This window comes from Silene latifolia, chromosome 5 (genome assembly GCF_048544455.1).
Source record: "Silene latifolia isolate original U9 population chromosome 5, ASM4854445v1, whole genome shotgun sequence".
In the NCBI taxonomy this organism is placed as follows: Eukaryota; Viridiplantae; Streptophyta; class Magnoliopsida; order Caryophyllales; family Caryophyllaceae; genus Silene; species Silene latifolia.
This window is the reverse complement of record NC_133530.1, coordinates 12763665-12782215: the sequence shown is the minus strand read 5'-3', so window position 1 is coordinate 12782215 and position 18551 is coordinate 12763665. Positions and strand designations below refer to the sequence as shown.

Genomic DNA, 18551 nt, shown 5'->3' with positions numbered 1-18551 from the left:
AGAAATTAGTTTAAGTGAGATTTGAGTATATTTTTGTGACAAAATATAAAAGTTGGATTATTATTATTATTTAAGTTACAAGGTTGAGTTATTTGTCAAAGACATATCAAAGATTGAGTTATTTTTGTTAAATTTGTCTAAATTTATCTTTTGAAGCATGCATCTAAATTCTAACTAAACCACCCATCTACTTACCAAATCAAAATGAGTACTCCATAACTCCATTAAATCACTTCTTATAAAAAATAAAATCCACATTTAAATAATGCAATCTAATCTAACTTCTTCCCTGGATAACCACCACCTACAAGTCTACAACTACAAAATGAGTTGATACCAAACCACTTCTCAAAGTTTCTTCACCTCCTCCCTTCTCTTATTTTCTCTCACTAGAAATAACTAAATAAATAAAATAATCTAAAAAATACCAGTAGAAAAGACAAACTAATTCAACCCTTTAGTTAAATAATTAAAATTAATTAATTAAAAAATTAAAAAATTAATTTACTTTGTAGATAAAGAGGAAAGAGAAAGAACAACTTGTAGTTTTCCCTAATTTTTCTCCTTAAAAAAATTCATCAAAATCTTCAAAAAAGTTGCAATTTTGAAAAATACCCTTTATAAATTTCAATATCAGTTGTGTTAATTGATTGTTAATTTCACTACCCTCGTTACGGTTTCGATGCCGTCGTCGTCGAGCTTATACAGCAGCATCGGCGGCGTTCTCCTCCTCTTTAACGGCGGCGGCGTCGGAAGAGACGGCGGCGCCGGCGGTGGAGTTGCCGTTGCCGTTACGGCGGTTGCTGGTCTTGCTCTTGTCGCCGCCATTGTTTACACTCGTAGGTAAACGAATTTAAAATCAAATAAAAAACCCTAGATTTCGCTCTTGTTTAATTGTGCTTTTCCCTGATTGTGTGGAATTAATTGAGATTTTAGGTGGTTAGGTGATTATTTAGGGTTTGGATTTGGTTAATTGAATTTTGAATTGAATTAAATTAAATGAAAGCTTTAAGAAGAAATCATACTAGTTCGTCTTCGTCGAAATCATTATCGTCTTCTTCTTCTACTCCGTCACCATTATCGTCATCCTCACCGTCTTCGTCGTCGTCATTATCACCGTTTAATCGAAATCATAGTAGGAATAAAAAACAAAATTCATCGTCGTCGCCATTATCATCATCGTCTTCGTCGTGGGTTCATTTGCGATCAGTGTTGTTTGTTGTTAGTTCTTCTTCCTCACCGGCATCATCACCTTTATCTGATCGGTGCGTCTTCTCACTCTTTCTTAGAAGCTCCCATTTTCGACTCGAAATATGCTGGTTTTTAGATTATTCTTTAGTGTATCTCAATTTTTAGCTTAGATGAGTTTAGCTTAATTCATTGTCGGTTGGTGCCAAGACCTCAGAAATTTGATTCTTTTACTAGCAGCTCCTCCAGTTTTCGGTTCGTAATTGTTGGTTTTTAGCTTAATTCGCGTGTTGGTTGGTGCTAGGTCCTCAAAAACTCGATTCTCTTGCATTATCGTAACAATTCTTTCCATTTTAGGACATTTGGTTTTAACTTGCTGGTTTTAGGTCACTCTTTGGTGGACGTATCGTAGCAGTTGTAGGTTCATACTTCATATTGTTAGGTTTGGATCACTCTTAGAGTCGTAGTGCCTCTCATTATATTGGAAAACTTTCTTCAGCTTCTGTAGCTCGTTCATTTTTTATATAGAGCTCAAAGTTTGAATCTTTTACTAAATACAACTGTTTTGAATCTAGGTTGTTAGTTTTAAAACACTAAGTGCGCTTTCCTTCTTACTCAAAACTGGTTTTATTGCGCAACCCGCTTGTGATAGGTAGCTCAAAGGTCGCATCTTTTGCTTTACAATGACAGTTTCCACATTTCTGTTTTAATTGGTACTGGTCTTATGTATCGTCATCTTTCAAAGGCTGTATTTTATGTTTTATTATCTTATTTTTTCATGTCATGGTTTTAAAAGTCTATATTTTGCATTGCTGTGACTTCTTTCACGTCAAGTTTCTATATCTAGACGCTGTAAACTTCAAAAGTTTGTATCTTTGGCTTTGATGTGACTGCATATAGGTCATATTGCTGGCTTCAGATTCCCACTTGTCTCATTCTCACTGGCAATTGCTTTTCAGCATTTTAGTTGGTGTTATAGTTCACAAAGTTCGTATTTATTAAGAAATTATGTCAAGGAAAAACAATTTATATATCCCAGGGTCTCTAAGGAGTCTTCCACCTGGGCAAGGGGGCGGGGGAGGGGATATTAAGCAGTCTTGACGGAAGGCAGGTTGCTTCTAGTTGCCCATAATGAAAGTGCAATACTAACTTTCACTTGATGGTAAATAGGAAGTGCTTACAATTTTGATGAGCATTTTGGATTGGTTGGTCAGACTAACTAATTGTATTTTAGAGTTCCAAGGGTCCTATTTCAGCGTGCTTTAAAGTGCTTCTTAGCAAATATTAGTGATCTTCGGAGCAATACCGTCTTTAGGAAGCTAACAAGTAGCTAATCTCTTGTTGGGTGGAATGACATGTCTGCTTAAGAATCATGTGTCAGCTTCTCTTTTGTATCGTAGCTGTGTATGACGAGTAATCATCTGTCATATCCTGTCAACCTGTCACAGGGAAAGGCTAAGATTTGAAATGTCGTAATTGATTAAGTGGAAGTCTTTACACTAGAGAAGTCTATATACTTGTACTAATTCTTTTGAAACTCTGTTTTCGTGGTTGCTAATATCATTCAGTGTTATGTTATGACTTGTGGGTTGCTAAGAAATTGATAAAGAAAGTATTTTTCTATAGATTTTATGGATGACTATTTCCTTATATGCTGCTATGTACATTGTTATATGTATTTTATTTATCGGAAAATTCACATCATGACCCTAAGGTTTTACACCTTACCATGGTACCTAAAAGTTCAAGTTTGTACACATGACGCTCCTTAGGTTTATCTACACCCACCGTGGCCAAAGTCCTAAAAATCCCAGGGGTACCAGGTGGAACAACTAAAAAGTATGCAGAAAGTTTTAGTTTTTAAATAATTAATGAAAATCTAATGGGTACCACGTGAATTTTTCGTTTATTTACTTAAACTAATTCACTTTTTTATACTTTGTACTGGGTTTGAAATTGTGTACCCTTGACTCTTTTCTTCAGTGGTCACCTTAAGTCGCCGTGGTCTCGCAGAAGAAAGAAGCACACACTCACTCTACAGTTGTGGAGGAGTTCATTTACAGAAGATGGGAAACTCCGCGATGGTGGACTTAAGCTTCTGAAAAAAATACGGAGTGGGGTGAGTTACCATACATACATGCAAACTAATACATGTACATGCATTTTAGAACGACCTCCTGTTTTTGTAAATAGTTTACCCGAGTGGCTGAGCCCTATGGTCACACCTTTATTTTTATCCAGGGACTCAGTTTGGCAAAGTTGTGTTGTTTGAGAGTCAGATAAGAGTTGCATCTTTTTAACACCCCTTTCCTGAGTTCGTTGTCTTTGTGTCCTTTGGAATTCTTAATGCGAGTTTGTCACCTGTTTAATTGCGTGGCATTCATATAATCGAATTTTCTGCTGTCAAATATACTGTAGACAAAACTCGCCTCACCTCAGTGGTTGTTTGAATAATAACCATAGAGCTAGTCTGTGGATTTGGGGACAACTTCAATAGGAAAATTCATAGTTGAATACGGAGTGTAGTAGAGCACTTGAATTCTCGTGATGTCAGTATGTTGATTTTCATTACCTTCAATTTTCTGATGCAGGGTATTGAACCTAGCATTCGGGCTGAGGTTTGGCCTTTCCTTCTTGGGGTGTAAGTACACTAAAACTGCTATTCCTGATCCCACAATTATGGTCTCAATAAGTTTTACTCCTATTTTTGGTGGGGGTAAATTTCAGTTCTGTTGACGGCTTAAGGCCATGAAACTAGCTTCTGATTGTGTTTCCTCTGAATGTTGCTTTGGTATCCAATCATGCTGGATTTCTCGGACTTCATTAAATATGTTAATAGAAGTTCAAATAATTACATTATAATGATTGTATTCAGTATATTGGTTATTGAATGCAAAGCAAATACCGTCAGTAGCACCATCACATTTGCTAACGGCACTGTAGTTTCTTCTCCAGTGATTTTTTTTTTTTTGTGTTGGGTCCTTATTATTGTGCTGATCTTCATTATTTCGGTCAACAGCTATGATTTGAACAGTACCAAAGAAGAAAGAGATGCTGTCAGGAACAAGAATAGGTACTGTGAAGGTTTACATGAAATTTCTTTATCTTCATATCTTGCTTCGATAGAAAAATTCCACCTTGGGCTCTTTAAGCTCAAGCCTCATTGAGGCAAAAGTACCTCAGTCGCCTTTTGCATGAGACGGAGTTAAAGAAGCACATTGATATGCAATATCCATATTTTTTTTATCCCAGTTCTTTTGTTACCCTCTCCATCAGCTCTATTACGATGTTTCTGTACATATTAACCCCCTGAAAATGCAAAGAGGGTATTGTTGTCAAAAATTTATTTTAGAAATGCAAATTTGTTTTAAGAACAGTATCCTCATTTGTATGGGGTGTGTGCCTACACGTCATGCCTTGCGCAGTTGCGCTTCATTGCGGGGGGTCATCGTTGCGCCTATGGCCTTGTATAACTAGTATTGGGAAGAACTTATTGTTTACATATTTGTGTTTGACTGTTTCTGTTTTCAGAGAAGAATACGAAAAACTCAGAAGACAGTGTAGGCGACTACGAAAGCAAGCTGATGAGAATACTAGAGAGAAGGAAACAAGAAAAGACTGTATCAATGGGGAATGCCAGAGCTCCAGTCCGGAGCCTGGTTCACCTGCCTCTGAAGATATTGTTAGTGCACGAGATTCCCTTTCTAGTGAGAAAAGAAATTCTGACGTTGAATCCTCTGAAAATAATTCCAGCACGGTCTTGGATAACACGAGTAGCTCTCGCCGAATCTCTAATGCTACCCCTTCTGTAATCTACTCTGACTCCTCTGATTCCGGTTCTTCTGTTGACGAGCAATTTGATGAAGCTTCGTATCCATCTGAGCAATTGAATGATATTGACGTGACTCCTGAAGGGGAGCCTAGTCCTCCTAAGTCAACTTTGCAGTCAAATGTCTGCCAGAAGGAAGATTTTGCCAGCTGGCAACGGATTATTCGTCTTGATGCTGTGAGGGCGAATGGAGAATGGATTCCGTATTCCCCTTCTCAGGCTGCTGTGCCTGAAGATCGGGCTCACCGGTCTGCCGAGGCTGTTGGGTTGAAGGACTATGAACACCTTGAGCCTTGCAGAATTTACCATGCTGCTCGACTGGTAGCAATACTTGAAGCTTATGCTGTATATGACTCAGAAATCGGATACTGTCAAGGAATGAGCGATCTTCTTTCACCAATTATCTCAATGATCGAGGAAGACCACATGGCGTTCTGGTGTTTTGTGGGTTTTATGAAGAAAGCTCGTCATAATTTCAGGCTTGATGAGGTGGGAATCCGAAGGCAACTTACAACAGTGGCAAAGATAATAAAGTACAAGGACTCCCACCTTTACAAGCACTTGGTGAAAATGCAGGCGGAGGATTGTTTCTTTGTGTATAGAATGGTGGTTGTCCTCTTTAGAAGGGAGCTGAATTTCGAGCAGACACTCTGCCTTTGGGAGGTTATGTGGACCGACCAGGCGGCACTCAGGGCTGGGATAGGGAAGACGTCCTGGAGCAGGATAAGGCAGCGCGCACCCCCAACAGAGGATCTATTGTTATATGCTATTGCTGCTTCTGTGTTACAGAGGAGAAAACAGATCATCGAGAAGTATAGTAGCATGGACGAAATCCTGCGAGAGTGCAACAATATGGCAGGGCAACTTGATGTCTGGAAGCTCTTAGATGATGCTCATGATCTGGTGATAACACTTCATGACAAGGTTGATGGGCCTTTTGATGGATGATTGATTACTTCTCCCACTTCTCGTGACACACATGTTTGCGAACAACACAAATACTTGACGGGTTTACATGATTATTATTGTAAAAGCGTATGTTATTTACCCAAATACCCATATAGCAGGGGGTCTCTTAAAAGTTTCTATAGGGCTATCTGGGTAGATAACTGCAACTTTACAATATTTTAATGTTAAAACCGTTTTTAAAGAGATCGTTTGTTGGAACAAGTCCTTCAAAGTGTTTTCTCATTGTGGAGCTTAGATCAGCATTTGCAGCATTTTGGACAGCTGCTGTTGAACAACCATCGGATGAATTGTTTATGCTCCGTGGCTGATACGGAATTATCTATGTATGGAATGTCTCGTTCAAAAACGGTGATGGTGGCTATGTTCGTATTGCATGAACATGAAGTGATTTTGAGCCGATGGTACTAGGAGAAGCTTACCATGTGGCTGAAGATGGTGAAAATCTTACTTTGTCGTTGATCGTCATACTCTGTATCTTGTGTTGTAAGGGGTTTATGAATATTAATCCAATTGTTTGAGACCGTAAGACTTTAGGCCCTCTTGTACTCCAGAAACTGGAATGACAAAATAAATCTTCGACATTTTGTTCTTTAGCTCAGAAATATTGCGTATAGCCTAATTTACATCCTCATCTTGCATACAGGGGTTTTCTGAGGTTTGGCCCTTTTGGTCACGCATTCTGTTATGTTAGGGTTGCGCACGTGTGTCCTGACCTGGATAACGGACCGGACCACGCTGTCAGGAGTCTGGATGGGGTCTTAAGGCTTGACTAAATAAATTTAGGTCCAGTTCTCGGTCATCAATATTTTTGGAATCTTGGTCCTACCGTTGTTGTCGCCTGTCGGGTGCAACGACCAATCCATATACGCGTAAGACTGGACCTAAAAATTCGACCTAGGTAAACACCCTAGATTCGGAATGTGACATCATGGAAGCAAGGATTTAGGCCCCATCCCTAGTTTGTATGATAGAGGAATGAAGTCGAAGGGATTGTGGTCGGAGAAGAATTTACTAGGTATATACTTGTGCATTCATATTTGGGGCCTCATTTTTCCATGTCGCACCGGGTCTTCATTTGTTTTAAAACGTCCGTGATGATACACTATCCAAACTGACTGACTGACTGTTAGACAATTTAATTTAGCACAAATTCTTGTTTGTGACGTTAATTTAGGTCAAATACTGCATTCTTGACAATGATTTGACAACATGCTAGCCTCAAATTACAAACACCAAGTCAAATAGAGCTGGCAGCTGTGCAGAAACTAGATGGGTGTGGACTAATCTTTTCGATATATGGATTCGTTTCCTGTTCATAACTTAATCTAACTCTTGTTATATCTTTGACGGTCTCCTAAAAGACCAACTCTCGAGAATGAGATCATGTCAAGAGGCATGATCTTAGTAAAACGAGAATGTAATGATCAGCTAATGTAAAAGATAACACACGGTTTATGAGCGTAAAATCATTCAGGATGCTCCATTATGATAGCTCGCGGACATTGAGGAAAATAAGATGGATAAAACATAAGAGTCTCAAACCACAATGTACTTAAAGCCGATTTCTTGTTCTGTGAAGTTTTTTTTTTTTTTTGACGACTCTAAGAACTCGTAAGCCAAGACACATGTCTATAAGACTATAACACAAGGAAATGAGGGAGTCTCTAATCCTTCTTAGTATAGTGACGCACCGCAAAAGCTAACCCCAAGATGAGAATGGGCAATAGGAACTGTAAGATCTTGATGATGAACTCTGGTGTCTTGTCGGGATTGTAATGTGCTTGCTTAGGTGGCACGTAGGCCCGCTTAGCAGGGATTGTTGATGCATCGACTTCTCCAATGTAGTATTTCTCCATCTCCTCTCTCGCTGAATCACTGTGTCCTACATCTTCAAAATCGTTTGTTGCATCTTTACCTGTAAAAGGACCAACAGAACAGTTGAGAACATTTACTACTGTATTATTATTTATGCAGCATGGTCAGACACTCAGGCTTGTGAAAAGGCGATGCAAAGCGATAGTTGAATGGGAGAGATAATGGTATGTACCAGTTGCAGAGAGTAGAACTTCATCACCACCAGGATGATCCTCCATGAAGGGAGTTACATCATACACCTGAACACATTAGACAGTATAACACATGATCAACGATTGCAAATAGAAAAAACACGAGCAATCTAACTTACTATCCCGTTTATGGCAAGCCTGAATCTACTATTGACAGGAGTCATATTGGTCGGTGTTAATGTCTTTGAGGCGGATATCCCCTCGACCCCTCCCCAATCCCATTGAATGTCTCATACTGTACTAAATAGTGCTTCATGAAGCCTTAAGCTGAGCGCTCATTTAATGAAAAGAAGGGCATAAATCCACGGGCCAAATGTATTGGCACACGGGATTTATAGTTCACTTGCCTTAAAAGCCCTCTAAAAGCAGTGGTGTCTTATTTATCCTTTGATTTATAATAAGGGGCTATGTTGACAATTCCCGTGTGCCAATACATTTGGCCCGTGAATTTGTGCCTTCCCTAATGAAAGGACGGAGAATCCTCATTCATACTTTCATCACAATTCAGAAACATATCCTTGGCTTTCAATCTCTTACGCCACATTCTGTGCGTATATAACACGAATCAGACAACATACAGATTACATTTCGAAAATAGAGTAGAACGAAATTGCATTCCATTTGGTAATTAAAGAGCCTTCACCCTCTTGGAAGGGATTTTTGTGTCAATGAAGAAGGAGTTCACAGACCCAAGTGACGTTAAAATTTATCGACTTATTTTCCTATCATAGATCATGTTCTCATCATATAATTTGTTGCTCTTAAAGGGATAAAAATTATAAAGTGCTTTTGAATTTTGATTTCTTTGATATCAGTAAGAAAATGTCCAACTATACACAGCAACATGAGCCCGGATCTTCTGTCCCATTTACGTGTCCCATCCATGATAAGGAACATGAAAATGGGACAGAGAATTCGCTCTTCAGTAACACATCTTCCTAAACTTTACCTATAAGGCTATAACAAAACCACTCACCAGTCTCCACAGCATTATTAACAACACCCAAGATTAAGTCAAACATGTTACAGTATTTCATTTTAACAAACAATTAAACATTTACACAAAAAAAAATGTCTAAGTTGCAGTAATTTACAATTGATTTACCAAAACAGTAAAAAAAAGGTAATCATCAAGCAGATAATTCAGGTAAAGTAACTTTAAAAAAGACAACAAAAACGATCAATGCTCCCTCTATCGGATCAATTATTTACTTTTTCTTTACTCTTTGTGCCAAAAGCAAACGTAAAGAAATAACCGAGATTCGGAAAGAAAGATCTGACCTTTCCAGAGATAATAAGCCAACAATCCTTAGAGCCGTTATGCTTTGATACATCTTCAAAGGTGAGAACTTTTCGATCTGCTGACATTTTCTAATACTCCTAATTCACAATCAAAAACACAAAAGAATTAAAAAAGATTAGATAAAACTGTAATTAAACAAAAACCCAGATGATAAAATGGTGTAAACAAGCAGAAATCAAAAGAAAGATTGGATTTTTAACAGAGATCTAGTAAATGGTAGGAATTCGTTACTTACAAGAGTGGAGAGAAACAGAGAGCCAGGTGTTTATTTGACTCTATAAATCACCAACTACTTTCAAAGAGACATGAATGTTGGAAATGTGGGGCGTGTGGTGTCAAGTGTGCTCAATTTTATACTCAAGTGGGTTGGTAAATTTGACCCGCAAATCCAAATTATCCAATGTAATTTCTGATAGGTGCTCATTTTTGACTGCATTGTGTTACTGTGTTGCAGCTTTTGGTAACAAATTTGTGTTTATAAAGTACATTGTCTACATACAGTATTGCATTTGGAAATAAATTGGGGTGATTCTGGTAAACATGATCTGTAACCATATTTGTGGTCACAAATTCTCATTGAAGACATGACATATCCGTCACAAGCTGAAGACGGATACCATTTTACCTCACAATGTACCCACTTTTTCTCTCTCTGCAACACTATTCATGTGGTCCCCTTTCTCCACTAACCCATTTTGTTACCATTTTATCTCACAAAATATCCGTCACAAATGGTAACCCGTCACAAGGGAGACCAATTGATTTGTGGTAGTGTGGTAGACATATCTTGTGGTCCGACATTATGTCATTCTTCTTTTCGATTAAAAAGAGTCAAATTGAATTGAACTGAATAGAATAGGGTCAAAAAGGAAGTGTTACCTAATTTTGCTGAACTTTTCTAAACTGAATTTATAGGATCTGAACTGAACTTAAACGGGTGACTTTAAGTCCAAAAGAACTGGTCCTAAGTCCAAAAGAACATGGCCTTAGTATCTTTTAAGACGACAATATCCGTCTTACAATGAAAACGGTTCAAATATGTTTAAATAAATGTTTAAATAACATCTAATTTGAAATAAAAATAATATTACAACATAAAAATTATACAAAAATAATAATTTATAAACGAGTCCAAACGAGATTCAGAGCTCAGCATGAGCATGGACTCAGCTCGTATCTAGCCAAGCTCGGCTCAAACTCGAGCCTAGTTTGACCGAGCACGAGCCGAATTTTGACCGACCCGATTCCAAAAGCTCAATAACCCGACGCATTACCTTGATTACCATATTTAAGCCATTTAAAGTTTAAGACGAATATTATCGTCTTAAACAAACCAAATGGGCCAATTGTAAACCAAATTACACTTTCCTCTCACCTCCAATCTTTGACATATGAACCTAATTAAATAAGAAGCCCAATTTACACAATTTGGTCCACCACATAACCCAAAAACCCAAACATTGCCTAAATCAATCCAAACGTCACCAAGAAATTCCATAATTTTTCCACTTCCCTTCAACAATTCCTAATTTCTCAAAATTCCCCCCCACAAAATTCTTCCCCTTTTCTTCTCCTCCAAGAACCCCAACATCTAATCTTCTATAAACACCCTTCATATCCTCACATAATAATCATATATCACCATAAATCATCTCCTAATTATTATTATTATTATTATTATTATTATTATTATTATTATTATTAATCTTATAATTAAACTTTGTTTGTTCAACAATATATCATTAATAAAGCACTAATTATTATTTGGTAAAAAAATGAGAAATTCACAAACAAGTTTTGTGCAGGAACTGGTGTTATATGCAGCAAGTGCAGCATTAAGTTGCTTAGTATTAGTTGCAGGTCTTAAACATTTAGACCCAAATAAAGAATCCGCCAAAAAAGCTCTTGAACAAAAGAAAGAAATTGCCAAACGTCTTGGTCGTCCTCTTATTCAAACTAATCCTTATGAGGTTTACCCTAATTCTTAATTTTATGTTTTTTTTATTCAAAGTTTTGATTTTTTGTTTGTTAGAGCTGTTTTTGTTTCTGGGTTGTTTAATTTTTTGTTAATTTTGTTGATTGAATGTATTTGTAACCTGGATAGCTTGAAATTTCGGTTAATTCTGTTAATTAGGGTTTTTGGTTGAAAGTTGTAATCTTTTTGGTTGTTAGAATTGTTTTCCTTTGTGGGTTGTTTTAATTTTGGGTTAATTTAGTTGATGATTTTGTAATCTGGGTAGTTCAAATTATTGGTTAATCTTGTTGATTAGGGTTTTAGGTTTGCTGATGTGAAAGGTATTCTGATTCTTCTTTTATGTGTTTTTGATTGAGAGTTGTAATCTTTTTGTTTAGGCTGTTTTATTCTTGTCTGTTGGCTCGTTGTTATATTGGCCACTATTGTGCATTTGTGTTATGTAGTGACCTTGATTTTCGAGCACGGTAATGGTAAAGTTTACAATTAGGAAGGCCCTATAATGAGGATTCCATCTATAAGGACTAGAGATTGTTAATTTTTCGATGGCTAGGGAGTAGATTGTAAGGGCGATATGAAGATGTAGTGTAATGAATGGCAACCACTAATCTAAATTCCTATGTAATGGAAGAATTTGTTTTACCTACTTATCGGGTTAGTGGCACCTGTGGAACAATTTGTTTGCCAACAATATTTTAATGGAACTTAGGGTGTGTTTGGATAGCAAAAGTGGAGGGAAGGGAAGGGAGAAGAGAAAGGGAGGGGAAATGGGATGTGGGTGTTTGGATACAATTTCCTCCCAAATCTCTTCTACTGTGGAGAGATTTTGTTTTGCCTTGGAGGAGGGAAAATGGATCTCTCCAAATCTTTCCCTCTCCATTTTTCTCCACCCTTATTTGCTATCCAAACAAGGGAATTTAAATCCCTCACTCTCCCTCCCTTTCTTTTCCCTCAAAATCCCTCAATCCAAACACACCCTTAATGTCTATGGATTGGAATTGATAGTTCATAGATCAACTATTTGAGCACTAAGAATTAAATTGAGCCAAGGGATTTGAATGTTCTGCTTGGCTTTCTTTCATATAGATGTGTTATTTATTCGACTGGCTATTACCTAGCTGGTAAAACCTATCAAGCTGTGATTTTGTCAAACTTTTACGTACTTTGAGGCTACCCAGTTCAAAAATATATACAATTTTTGTTTTTGCCTTATGTTTTCGAGATTTGCTTTTATGAAGTTTTACTTGTCTTCTGTTTTGGCGAGTCTTACAAATGACTATTGATGAATGTTGTTGCCGTTTGATATCCCTAACATATGGAAATATTATTTTTGCGATTGATGCTAGCCTGTAATACAACAAGCTATTTCTTAAATAAACTTAGTTCATGCTATGATAGCTATTATCTTTAAATTTTAATGGTAAGCTTCTCTGCAGGATATAATCGCATGTGATGTCATCAATCCTGACCACATTGAAGTGGAGTTTGAATCCATTGGTGGTTTAGAAACCATCAAGCAAGCTCTATTTGAGCTGGTGATTCTTCCGCTGAAAAGGCCTGAGCTTTTTTCTTATGGCAAACTGCTTGGTCCACAGAAGGGTGTTTTATTGTATGGTCCTCCAGGAACTGGGAAGACTATGCTTGCCAAAGCTATTGCTAAAGAGTCTGGGGCTGTCTTCATCAATGTGAGGATATCAAACTTGATGAGCAAATGGTTTGGTGACGCACAAAAACTTGGTAAGGCTATGGTAGTGTTTTTTTTTAATGTTTGTCTCGATGGCATTGAAATTGACATGATCGGTAACAATGGGGTTGTTTGATGGCGATGTTATCAACCAGAGATGCAATTGTCTGCTAGGTAAAGTTGTTGTACATTGGTGTTAATAACCTGCATTCAGCATGAAAACTGCTCATGTAGCTCCCTTTATTAGGAGATTGTATGCCAGTGAACTGAGTGTTCATGTTTTCACTCCTCTGACTGTTGCTTAACACGAAGAACTGCAGTTATTTGTTCGAAATACACTTATGAAAAAGAAACAGCTTGGTGAAATTGCATTTATTGCTAATATAAAATGGGACAATCCAAAAGTGAGCATGAGTGGTATGAGTGATATGGTCCGGACTAGGATGTGTTTTATAGCACACCAAATTTCGAACGCATGGGATCTGGAGTGAAATTGTTAAGACGCCAGAGAAGAGTAGTTTTGGTTCTGTAAGATACAAAGTGACAAACTTGTGTTAATCACTTTTATAAATGGCGAAAATGTTTTGTAGTTTTATCATCATATTCACTTTCATTGTAGCTACATTAGTTTGCTGACACTTGCTTCAAATTTTGGCAGTTACTGCTGTGTTTAGCTTGGCTTACAAACTGCAACCTGCTATTATATTTATCGATGAAGTTGATAGCTTTCTCGGACAGCGTAGAAATTCTGATCATGAGGCTATGACAAACATGAAGACGGAATTTATGTCTCTGTGGGATGGATTTACAACTGATCGTAAGCCAATTGTTTTGTGTTTTCTATTCTGATATTTAATATACAGATATCTTTTACGGAGTACTTGTTAGTAGATATGCTCTGACCCTCTGAGAGTGTCTCGAATAATTTAGTGTGAGAAGGAAACTAAACAATCGCTTGGACTTGTCAAACGATAAAATGGTAAGCAATAGGACCATTATGAATGAAAATTGGTCACTAACAAGTAACAATATGAAAAAGGTTACTTACTGAAAGAGTCACGGAAGAAATTAGGTATTATCATTCGAGTTACTTTTAATACAATTGGGTCAATTTCTCATGTGATAATTTGTTTTTACTCTTATATGTTGCTTTCACTTTACCAAATTCATTGTGAGCTGAGTATATGAGTGACATCATTTTTCTATCCTTGTAGAGAATGCTAGAGTGATGGTTCTTGCTGCGACAAATCGCCCATCTGAGCTTGATGAGGCTATTCTTCGCCGTTTTTCTCAGGCATTTGAGATTGGAGTACCTGGTCGTAAGGAAAGGGCAGCTATATTGAAGATTACATTGAAAGGTGAACAGGTGGACGAGAACATCAACTATGACTACCTTGCCGGCCTGTGTGATGGATGTACAGGATCTGATCTGGTTGATCTTTGTAAGAAGGCTGCATATCTTCCAATCAGAGAGCTCTTGGATGCAGAGAAAAGCGGGAAACCTTATTCGGTAAAGCATTTTCTATGTTTATTTTCACTCAACTCTTGCTACATGTTGCATGCCCAACAGTTTCCCTTCCCGACACAACATCTAACACTATAGAACACATCTTGCGTCCAATACTTCATAGTCGCGCTGACTTAAATGAATGTACATTAATTTTCCCCCTTCCGTCTCCTAACAGCTTCTTTTGCTCATTTGTAATTATGGTGAACCTTTTCCGTGTGAATATGTGATTGGCATTTATTCTTAGAAAACCGGGAATTTGTGACTGATATTTTGCACTCTATAATCAGGCTCCTAGGGCCCTAACCCAAACGGATTTGGAGAAAGTTCTGCTTACAACTAAAAGGACTGCAGCAGTTGCTCATGAATACTCGAGGTTGGCTTCAAATTCATCATCGTGGCCTGTATCGAATGACGGAGAAGAATTTCCTGTCAATGCAATCAGCGAGCTCTCAAAGCTGGTTGTATCTCAAATACTTAACATCCAAGCTGAGAACGAAGACAAGTAAGCTTATGTTGTGTATCAATTATCATCCCCCACACTAACCAACTAGGTGAAAAATGTAGCTGGTAAGGTGATTTTTTATAGGGATATATGGCACGGTTTTACGTGTAATACTCATATTTTTTTTCTTTTTCAATGTGTTAAATGTTTTCATGGTTAAGAATGTGTAATTTTTCACTCTCAAGTTTTGCTCTTCATGTTCTCTACTGGAAAACTTTGGAAACGATTCGATTGATGCCCCAAGGTTGGAGCCGGGTTAACTATGATGTTAAGTGATTCAGGGTAATATAAAGTTCAATTTGGTGCCTTGAACTTGGATTTTTTTTTTCCCTTCTTGTTCCCCTAATGTAATAAAATTAATATGTTTACGTCCTATTTCATATTTCCAATGGAGTCAAAGACTCATTACTCTTTGGTTATGGATTATAATGGAATAAATCAAAATGGCTCACTAAAGTGGTTGCGCTTCTTTCTTTTGTGAAGTAGCGGTTCTTCAATAGAGTTCTCGACGCAATTTTCATCTTGGGTCATTCGGAAACAGTCTCTTTGTGTTGCTAACACAAGGGTAAGGCTGCGTACATTTAACCCCTCCTTGCCCCGCAATTTGCGGGAGCCATTGAGGCACTGGGGTAATGTTGTTGTCCGTCCTATTTCATATCAAGATTTTTGATAAAATGTGTATTGATTTGAGTCTGGGTTTATTAAAACCATATTTCACAAGAACGCCGAAAATGTGACTTATTTAGCTGGAGAAGTCACTTTGGTAGAGTTTGGTAAAAATAATGGAATCCAGTCCGTCTTGTTTAAGATCGCCTTATTTCAGACCGCAATAAGACCTCTCATAAGTGAGAAGCACATGGGTGGTGGGACACCCCCATGTGCTTTCCCACTCACACCCTAAATGGGTTTTTTGTGAGAGGAAATGATATCCGTCTGACCATTTCAGACGGATATGTCAACCTTATCGTCAAACCATGCGTTACTTTACTTGATTATCCCGTTAAAGCAACTTTGGTAAACTGTGATAGACATCAAAGTATTTTGTAAACTATTTTACCATGTATTATTATAAAATGGATTCACAAGATACATAAGGACTTCGAAGGGACTTGATTTACAAAATAAGGTAGTTTATGGCGAAAAATCTTAAATGCAAATTATTTCATAAAGACGTTCACAAGTTTGTGATCTCTTATAGCCTCCCTCTCACTTGCTTCTTATGAGAGATCATATGCTTGTGATGAAATAGTGCCGTCACAAATGAGAATTTGTGTGTTACATAGTTACATTCACCATGATAATCATTAATTTTTCCCCATTGCACAACTTCAGCGTACATTTCGGTAGCGACTTTATCTCTGGCCCTCACAAAAATGTATTCACTCTTACGTGACCCATTTAACTGATTTAAGACAAATAGTTTGTAATAAATGCCAATTTGATGAATACAGAGTAGTTTAGTTTATTAAAAAGCCCTAAAAAAAATCCTCAAACAACAATGTCATGGACTCATGGTACTTTTTGTTTGAAATCTTCTTGAAAGATCCGAAAAGAAACACTTCCTCGCCTCAAACACAATTGTCACATTTACTCTTTTTATGCATGTTAATTTTTCAGGACATATTGATAAGTAGGGACGGCAATGGATCCAGGACCCTATTCATATTCGCTGGATCGAACCTTGATTGAGCGGTTATGGATTTCATTTTTATGGATCCAATGGATATGGATCGGAAATGGATCTAGAAAAATTTACGTGGATGTGGATATGGATATGGATATGGATCTGATCGCTAAGATCCAGACCCTACCCAGATCCATATTTTTTATTTTATTTTTAGATTTTTAGATACTCTCTCCTATTCATTTTAACCTTCCCCTTTCAAAAGGGCACGCAAATTAAGGGTAGGATTATTTTATTGTAAAGTATTGTGGTGGTGTAAGGTAATTGGAGAGAGGGAAGATATTATTGTGGGGTAAGATGATTAAAATAAGTATTGTTGTGGGGTAAGGTGATTAAAATAAGATAAAGTATGAGTATTGTGGGATATTGTTGTGGTGTAAGGTAATTAAAATAAGTATAAAACTTTACTAAATAAGGAAAGGGGGAGAGTTATATGAATAGATGAAAAAGGAAAGGGGGAAGGTTAAAATGAATAGGAGGGAGTATATAAGAATAATTAACGTTTATAGAACTCATGTTTTCTTATCTTTTATTTAATTCACTTATGTCAGTTTTCTTATTTCATAGTCATTAACGAATTTAAAACCTAATTTAAATATTCGAGAAACAAGTAATAACTTTTTCATCGTAAAAATAATAATTTACGTGGTAATTTGTTACTTTATCATGATAAATATCGACATATTTTATATCCATAATTCTATTAAACATTCTAATACATTTTATGTAATATTAATAGCGAAAATACATTTTGAAGATGACGAAATTAACGAAAAAGATCGGACCCATTTAAGACCCATATCCTACCCAGATCTTGTGGATCTAGATATGGGTCTGAAAATTTTAGACCCAGTGGATATGGGTCGGATATGGATCCAACATATATAATATGGATATGGATATGGATCCAACCAGACCCTACCCATTGCCATCCCTAAAATGATAAGTAGAGAGTATTTTTTAAAAGAAATTAAACAAGATCCAATATAAATATATTTTTCTTGATATATATTGAAAATTCTTTTTATTTATGAATATACGAAATAGTATGCAAAAAGTAATATGACAATTGGATTTGAACGGAAATAGTAAACATCTAGGAATGTACTTTATAAACAATCGGTCTCAAGTAGAGCTGGACAACATAGCGGGCCACCCGAAGATGTACCGCCCAAAGATCACACGGGCGAAATTAGCGGCCGATCGGCAGACATGGCCCACCAGGTCAGCCCTACGGGCCGTGCTAGTGTTGGGTTTTTTCAACCCGGCCGGTTTTGAGCCCTACTACCCCCCTATAGTGCCGTGTCTGCCCCGACTAAAACCACCTAGTCCGGCCCAAGACACTGGTCCTATGTTAGTGCTTAGTGCCAGTGGTCGCTCTACCCCAGCCCAGCCCGCCCTTGGCCCGCACCAGCCCGGCCCAGCCCAGCCCAATGTCCACCACTAGTCTCAAGGTCCTTTTAACATTTCTTCGAGAATTCCAAAAGAAAATGAAAAAAAATTAGGAATTCATGCATTCTCAAACAACATGGGCGGGCTCACGATACTTTTCATTTGAAGGCTTTTTGGAAGATTTAATTTAGGTAGGGGATGGCGGCTGGCGCCCTGGCGAACTAGGTTGCACGGACACGCTTAGTTTTCAGTGTTTTCGTGTTGGACACCGACATTCGTAGGACACGCCTGAAAATGTTCTGGACACGCCTTAAACCGTGTCCCCGGTTTTTACGTTAAAAGAAAACGTGTCGGGCACGGTCCAACATGGTTGGACACGGCCCGTGTCCGATGGACACACCACACACCAAATAAGCAGTTTTGAAATCAAAATCCCACTTTATCAGTTATCA

At 37.5% G+C, this 18551-nt stretch overlaps 3 protein-coding genes across 4 annotated transcripts; 2 read left to right on the top strand and 1 right to left on the bottom strand.

The window, feature by feature from the left end:
* Positions 1–291: 291 nt before the first annotated feature.
* On the top strand, positions 292–6605 carry LOC141656758 (rab GTPase-activating protein 22-like). Of its 2 annotated transcripts, none has more exons than XM_074463802.1 (5): positions 292–1265; positions 3172–3307; positions 3780–3829; positions 4208–4261; positions 4720–6605. In XM_074463802.1, exons 1-5 carry the CDS (start codon positions 1000–1002, stop codon positions 5963–5965), a joined length of 1752 nt encoding a protein of 583 aa, XP_074319903.1. In that variant the 5' UTR covers positions 292–999; the 3' UTR covers positions 5966–6605. The 2 variants fall into 2 exon arrangements, with proteins under 2 accessions (XP_074319903.1, XP_074319904.1); XM_074463803.1 differs by having other exon boundaries at positions 336–843.
* Positions 6606–7437: 832 nt separating this feature from the next.
* LOC141656757 (cytochrome b5-like) lies at positions 7438–9688 on the bottom strand. The gene is made up of 4 exons (XM_074463801.1): positions 9591–9688; positions 9334–9432; positions 8034–8100; positions 7438–7901 (listed from the first exon to the last, which is right to left on the bottom strand). Exons 2-4 carry the CDS (start codon positions 9418–9420, stop codon positions 7651–7653), a joined length of 405 nt encoding a protein of 134 aa, XP_074319902.1. The 5' UTR covers positions 9421–9432; positions 9591–9688; the 3' UTR covers positions 7438–7650.
* A 1194-nt stretch (positions 9689–10882) lies between these two features.
* On the top strand, positions 10883–15335 carry LOC141656756 (uncharacterized). Its single transcript, XM_074463800.1, has 5 exons — positions 10883–11325; positions 12764–13064; positions 13670–13828; positions 14226–14521; positions 14809–15335. Exons 1-5 carry the CDS (start codon positions 11131–11133, stop codon positions 15025–15027), a joined length of 1170 nt encoding a protein of 389 aa, XP_074319901.1. The 5' UTR covers positions 10883–11130; the 3' UTR covers positions 15028–15335.
* Positions 15336–18551: the final 3216 nt, after the last annotated feature.